Source organism: Rhipicephalus sanguineus, chromosome 5 (genome assembly GCF_013339695.2).
Source record: "Rhipicephalus sanguineus isolate Rsan-2018 chromosome 5, BIME_Rsan_1.4, whole genome shotgun sequence".
Classification (NCBI taxonomy): domain Eukaryota; kingdom Metazoa; phylum Arthropoda; class Arachnida; order Ixodida; family Ixodidae; genus Rhipicephalus; species Rhipicephalus sanguineus.
Genome location: NC_051180.1, coordinates 83,486,325 through 83,493,379, shown reverse-complemented (window position 1 = coordinate 83,493,379; position 7,055 = coordinate 83,486,325). Strand labels below are relative to the sequence as shown.

Below are 7,055 nucleotides of genomic sequence, written 5' to 3'. Positions count from 1 at the left end.
AGCCAAAAGGCAGATACAATCGTTTTGTTTTTTTTTCCTAGAAAGATTTCACTGGAATAATGCGCCTGCTTTGTTCTGTTTTGTTTGTTCAAGCACATACATATTTTTGTCTTAAACTTTCTTCATGTTTGAACAAAGATCACTAAAGGCCGCTAAAAATTTGTTGACGACGAATTGAGAGTAACATTTTGCAATAAACATCATAGACGAGGTGGAACTAAGCGTGGCTAATTCAGCGCCAGCAGAAAAATACGAGCAAATAAATGTATTAATTTCGAGCAAAAAAAAGTGCAGTAGAATGCTTTTACTATGTTGAACTCCCGGCTCAATATATTGTATAAGAGGTTCATATTTTCAGATTACGGCGTATTCGTTATCACGACTCTGGAACGTAATGCAACGGATGTTCGCGAAGCCGTTCGCTGGCAAGTTTTCTCAGTTGCAGTGCAAACAGGTAAAGATCGTGTTCTCGCCAAAAGCACTTTGCTGGTTCTGGTCGGATCGTTGCCGTTCAGACCTTGCTGCAGGTGTTGTAACTTGCAAGACATGGACAGGTTACCGCACGCTTCTTAGATTGATGGGGCCACAATTTTTTTCAGAAAAACATCCGCGTGGCATAACCTCGAGAGAACGAGCTTCGACATGAATTCGTGAATTGAGCGTATCAAGAGTGAATATAAAAGTATACAGTGTAGGCAGACTCGTAAGACGTCTGTATGCCTGACGACCGCTTGCAAAATCCATTGCATCTGTAATTTTTTCGCTCTCGTTCTGCGTGTGCACATTCGTGTGGTGTTCCAGATTCGCAAAGCGCTAGGGAGTAACCGCGCTCACAACATCGGTTAAACTCGTTTCACTGCCAGTTAACACATATAGCTCTATGGTGCGTGCCTTGCTGAACTAAAGAAAAGAAAATGTATGCGTTAAGAAGCGTTCAGTCTTCGGTTGGCGTACCGCTTTTGGAATGCGTCTTATTTTGTCACAGCTCACGTAATCTGCACAGGCGTGCTTACTGATGGTCGGTGAGTTTCTTGCGAGCGATCCCCGGTCTTATGGAAGGAAAAAAAACTGCACGCAGCCTGGCACCGATGGCGCGACATGTGTCTTTGCCGAGGACGAAGTTCCACAGCTGTTTGGCAATACGTAACCGGCTCTATACAGAGGAATAAAAAAAGTGACGTGTTGCGCTGCATGTAATATTTAACTTCAGTGACAACTTCGGTTCGTTCCATGCGTTACAAGTCAAATGATGCCAACTTTCTGCTATGAAGAAAAAAACAGCATTGAACGAGTAGGAATATAAGTCGAAGAATCGGCTTATACGCAAATGAGATTCAAGTTAGCAAGCCTACAGGAGACACTAGTTTTCCCTGCTCAAGTGACCAAGTGGATAAATGCCTTTAAGTCTTACGTTGACAACAATGTGCTATTTGTTAGATTTCCACTTATTCTAACGTCGTAATTTGCTGTGTAAATGCTTGTTAGCATACCGTCTGTAAACCGTTTTTTGCTTGTCTTAGGAGTTCTAAAGTTTTCATTATTTGCATCGCTCATCCTCAGTGATAAAGTTGGCATTGAAAACGCTGCAGTTTTAGGTTATTTAAAAAGCTTTTTTTGTGTGTGATTTCTTTAATCCCGCTTTTTAGGTGTACCGGCTGTTAAAGCTTGGACGCATGGTAAATTTATGAAACGAAGTAAATCACAAACTCTTCGAACAATTTTTTTTTACCGAAACGCCATGCTTGTCATTCTTTCTCGCGTCTAGAAGTTCACGCTGTAACAACTTCATCTTAAAAAAATCTGCGACGTTGTACAACATGTAAATTTGCTCGTCTGAAAGAATTCTCTGATGTGCGTCATCGAATTCTCTATTTCAAGGGGCAACCATAATTCGCATATTGAGTATTGTCTGAAGCAAAAATAAAGAGCTGAAGAGTGGTGCACCAGAACTTCCTGGTCACGATACCTGTGAGCGAATTTATAACCACATTTACAAAAAATTGTTCAGAGTGCAGCATTCATAAGGCAACGCTAACACAAGACATCAAGTTGGGACAGCGATCAGCATTTGGAATGTGATAGCAGGAGTTATAAATAAACAATTCCATAGCTAATACTTCTCGGCGTTGGCGCCTGTTTAACATCAATGACGGGCACTAAAACAGACTGAACAGAAAAGATATTCGAGAATTTTTATCTTTAGGTTAGACTGCTTGCTATATAGGCGGCCTTCGCCAATATAAATGTTGACTCGATGTTGCTTACTGCTAGTTTTACTGAAGCTCTGAAGTGTATGCGATTCACTTCCACAGGGTTTGCACTGCAATAACAGACACAATGCATCACTGCTGAACACATTAAAATATAATACCGCTCAAGTTTTTTAACATTACCAAGAGTCCATGCTCGTTTCTGTCGGGGAAGGTGAGCATCCAGACTTGCTCTTCCCGACTCGTAAAAGGACGCTGTGTCTCACAAGCAAGGAATGTTTGGTACGCGAGCAAAGTCTGAGGAAGATCAGAACTAATCTTTCGGCGCTTGTCCTTTAGTACAGCAGTCTTTCAAGACTCTTCGAACATACCTCGTTTTGGTGGCTCCACCAATGCACTAAAGTTTTTGTCTGTACCTCGCGTTCACCTCTATAGCACTGGCTTAGTCCCGTGGCATCACCTCGCAGCTGATTTGTTTGCACTTTGACTTATTCGCGTTTGATGCACATACTACAGACATCACTTGTAGCGAAGCATAGTCCAGAATTTGTGCGCATATAGGAGGCTTCGAAACACGCGTGCACTTCACTCAACTTTTTCCACTTCGTTCGAAGACCTCCGACGAATAACGTTCCGTTCCTCGACGCTTTCTTCAGCGGCGACTACTGGCGCGTTCACTGTAGGTACGGCAGAAAGAACACACTTCCGCCTTTTGCGGAAGCGCTTCGGTATCAGATGATGATAGTCCCTGAAGCCAAAGAACAAGTACACGCCTTGCAGTCCGATCAAGATGATGACGACGATGTCCATGGCGAGCACATTGAAGAAAGCCGTGATGAAACCGAGCATCCACGTCATGCCCATGATGAAAGCGAGCTTTACGTACAATCTCATGTGGCAGTAGTTACTGCCACCCGTGAATTCGAATATGGACGCACGCTTCGCCGTTCTACGGATCTTGACGACAGTGTGCACGTACAGACCGATGTCCAGCACAAGGAGGATCATCATGGGCATGAGGAAGAACGCCAGCTGGCTCCACAGATTGCCTATCCAGCAGCCGAAGCGGCCGTAGCGAGGCGAAAGCACAAAGTCTGGGGCGGCCCAGTTTATGGCCACGCTTGTCCCGACTATGAGCAGAGGGACGCCCCAGGCTATGACACTGTACAGCAGAAAGCCACTACGCTTGCTGGAAGAAATACGCGCTGACGCGACGTGCTTCCAAATGTCAAAGGACAGCAAGCTGGTCCAGAAGAAAGTGGAAAGAAACCCGTAATGAAGAACTATGGCGAACACAACGCACACCAAAGTGTGTACGTCGAAGCTGTTTGCTAGAAGGAATGACAGGTGACTCCAGAACAATGTACAAGACAGGCACAACGTACAGCGCGTGGAAAACGAACGAGAAGTTTTAAAAAACACGTACACGACGACTTTCAAGAAAAGACACGCGAGGGACAAACCGATGCAAATGAGTGTGAGGTAGTTTTGAACGTTGTACGCTACTATCCTTGTCCTGTTGGGGACGTCGATGTCATCGTCGCTTCCATCCCCAATCGAATGGTTCGTGTAGTAGTACTCGGGCACTTTTATGTAGCATTTGTCGTCGTGCCACGAAAAGCAAGACTCCTGAGTTAGAACGGGTCGCATCAAAGACACGAGGTTCGGCCTGAACGATGTTTTGATGTGAACGCGAACCCACGTCTCTCGAACAGCTCGCTTCGGTATGCACTTTAGCGAGGAGAGTTCGGCCCCGTTGCAGAGGCCACAGTAGACGTTCTTGTAGACGACATCCGAGATGTTGTCTATGTGTTCGACAGGAGCAAAATAGGTATTACACTTTCGCGCTAGTTCACTGTCTGCCCCTTCGGGGCATTTAAATACGTTAACTAAATGAGGGTCACACGGTCTGAGGTAAGTATCCACGTTCTTCAAGACGAATGGCGGAACGTCGACCTGAAATCCGCTTTGGGGCTTTCCCGTGGAATTCCAAAACGTCGCCGTGTCGTCCAAGTCGTAATTGCACAGAGCACAAAAAGCATTCAAGTACGTCACCATCTTTCTGGTGGTCACAGGTATCAAGTAGAAGGCCTCCTTCGAGTTCGTCGCATTCTCACACGATCGACGCACGCCGTCATCCGGCCACTTTGGGTTGCACGCGGAGATGACGTAGAAGTTCCTTCCAAAATGATGGTCGACATTCCGCGCCACACAGGTTGCCGGCGTTATGGACGACAAATTAGGTCCGGCGTCCCAACAACAGTCGCCGTAGAGTTCGCAGTTATTCGCGCACGAACACGTCACCGCAAAGAGCTGCTCGTCGCACACAACCGGCGAAGGAGTGCATCCATGTAGTTCGTGCGGACAACGAAGAAGATCCTGGAGGACACGTCGCGGTATGACCGGGTGATCGCTGTTCTCCACACTCCAGGGAAGAGTTACATTGCAATCCCACTCCGAGCACAGGGCGCTGACCAGGAACAGTAGGGTCACAACTGCCAAAGACGCGTACTCGTTCATGCCTTCATGAAAGACGAGACGGCGGTTCCTTCAAGGTGGGCTCTCTGCCGGTTCTGCGTCTTGAAGTCTGGGGCTGCGCGTGAATAAAGACACCTGCTGAACGAACGCTCAAGGAAAAAACAGTCGCACGCTTTAATGATTCTTGTGCTTTTGTGGATAGCTGCGCTTAAGTGTGATAACGCGAGCGTGAGTTTAGGTGATATGGTTGAATGATGATGTCCTAGTGACGCCGAAGGTTTGAAGGCGCCAGTACATGTGGGCTCTAGCTTATAAATTCGGCAGTTGTGATGAGCCTTTTCTATGGTGAGCATTAGGCCTGACAGATCAATGATGAAGCAGATGGCTGCCGACCTACAATCTTAGGCAAGAGGTAGGTGTTATCGAAGGGCTTGGTCTAAAGTGAAGTGTCACCTTTTGGACAGCATTGTCAATCGGAATTTGTCAAGGCACTGACGGAGACAAAACCACTTGTCTGAGGCACCGCCCTAGGCGGAAAGTATTGGTAATTGATATGAAAATTCTTGTGGCTTGAGCATGGTGTACCTAGACGTGGTAAAAAGTGATGGAATTCACTTTTGCAAGAGTGTGTTTGCACAAACTATACGTGAAAGTTTATCCCCTGTTTGTACAACACATAAGTATTATTACGCCCAACGTACCTGAAGGAATGAGCACCTCCTGAACGCGGATGGAGTTGCGTGCAGCCCATGCTTCCGCGGGCCTTCGTTTCGTTGTTTTCGAGGCGACAGACGCGAGGCGTTGTGCATCCAGCTCATCGAAACGCGTCTGGCGAAGGTCGAAGGCGATACGGTACGCACGTGACAAGTGTGACGCGAAGGCGAGCAACGCAGGGTCCGTACCGTCCGTGCCAGGGGGGGTGGGGGGTCTCGTCGACCGGTTTCCACAGCGTCATCAGCCCTTTCCACTAGGGAGGATAGCGTATACTGCATATTTGGCTCAAGAACCTAATTTAAAATCTAAACGCACATATCTCTCCGAACGAGCGCTTTGTGCAACTGCCAAGCTATGCAAGGTCGTCGTGGCTCTCCGAATACATTTGCGCGCTTTTTGCTAAGGATCGGCAGTCTGAAATATCAAGCAGCCTAGCGTGGCCTACGTACCAGGAAGGAATACGCCGGTCTTAAAAGCTCTAAAGGACGAAGAGTGAGGCACTCACAGCTGTACAGAGATCGCCTTTCTGACACCTCTCCTAATCAGCCAGCTTAAGCCAGCGGATTATACACGTAAGGAAGTGGTTGCTTCAGAACGAACAAATGAATTATCAAGAGAGGAGGTAGGGCGTGGAGGGGTGCTCAAATTGTCAATCGGAGAAGCGCTTGATACTAACCAACACGTCTTACGCATTCATTTGCCATCTAACAGTGATATTTCTTATGTTGCTTGGAGTGTCCCACTAGAAAGTACCGCCATTAAGGCGACAATCAGTTAAACTAAAGTTCGTTGCCACAAGCGCCAAGGGCAAATTATCTAAAGTAAATCAGGCATCCCAATACTAGATTTAGTTGAGTAATGTGTAACCCAGACGTCACATCGCGCATGATCTTCAAAGCAACACAGCACACATGCACATTTCGAAATGAAGAACTAGTGTTCACTAACAGAAGGATATAATAAGCGCCAACTTGTAGGCATTAGATTAACTGCGTCCACAAGCGCCAAGGGCAAATTATCTAAAGTAAATCAGGCATCCCAATACTAGATTTAGTTGAGTAATGTGTAACCCAGACGTCACATCGCGCATGATCTTCAAAGCAACACAGCACACATTCACCTTTCGAAATGAAGAACTAGTGTTCACTAACAGAAGGATATAATAAGCGCCAACTTGTAGGCATTAGATGAACTGCGTCCATTCCTCGACGCGTGTTCTCTCGCATGATTCAGAACGCTTAAGATTAACTGCGTCCATTCCTCGACGCGTGTTCTCTCGCATGATTCAGAACGCTTAAGATTATATCCACGAAGTCGCGCTGAAATAATTAAGCCGACGGTGCTATTTTCTGCGAAGGAACGTACGTTGAATTCCTAAGAAAGCTAGAGAGCAGGATGCAGGTTTGGCCTGTTCGTATTGACGTATGCAGACGTACAGCTTGAACAGAAAATTTCGACAAGGCAAAGCACAAGCACGGTGCTATATTGAAATGATTTATTATTTTGAAAACGCTCGCTTTTGTACAATTCACGGAAAATTTGCAGAAAAAGTGACCGCATAATAATGGAAAATGAAAGTATGCAATTAAAATTGTGGGCCATTCCGCTCAACGAAGGTTCATGACCAGTGAAGCTGCTTAGAGCCCGACACAA

At 46.2% G+C, this 7,055-nt stretch overlaps 1 protein-coding gene across 1 annotated transcript; it reads right to left on the bottom strand.

The window, feature by feature from the left end:
* Nucleotides 1–1,909: 1,909 nt before the first annotated feature.
* On the bottom strand, nucleotides 1,910–5,531 carry LOC119393901 (uncharacterized). Its single transcript, XM_037661091.2, has 2 exons — nucleotides 5,390–5,531; nucleotides 1,910–4,803 (listed from the first exon to the last, which is right to left on the bottom strand). Exon 2 carries the CDS (start codon nucleotides 4,728–4,730, stop codon nucleotides 2,796–2,798), a length of 1,935 nt encoding a protein of 644 aa, XP_037517019.1. The 5' UTR covers nucleotides 4,731–4,803; nucleotides 5,390–5,531; the 3' UTR covers nucleotides 1,910–2,795.
* Between the last annotated feature and the right edge of the window lie 1,524 nt (nucleotides 5,532–7,055).

Coding starts and splice junctions, on each gene's coding strand:
- LOC119393901 (XM_037661091.2), bottom strand. CDS start 4,730: ATGAACGAGTACGCGTCTTTGGCAGTTGTGACCCTACTGTTCCTGGTC.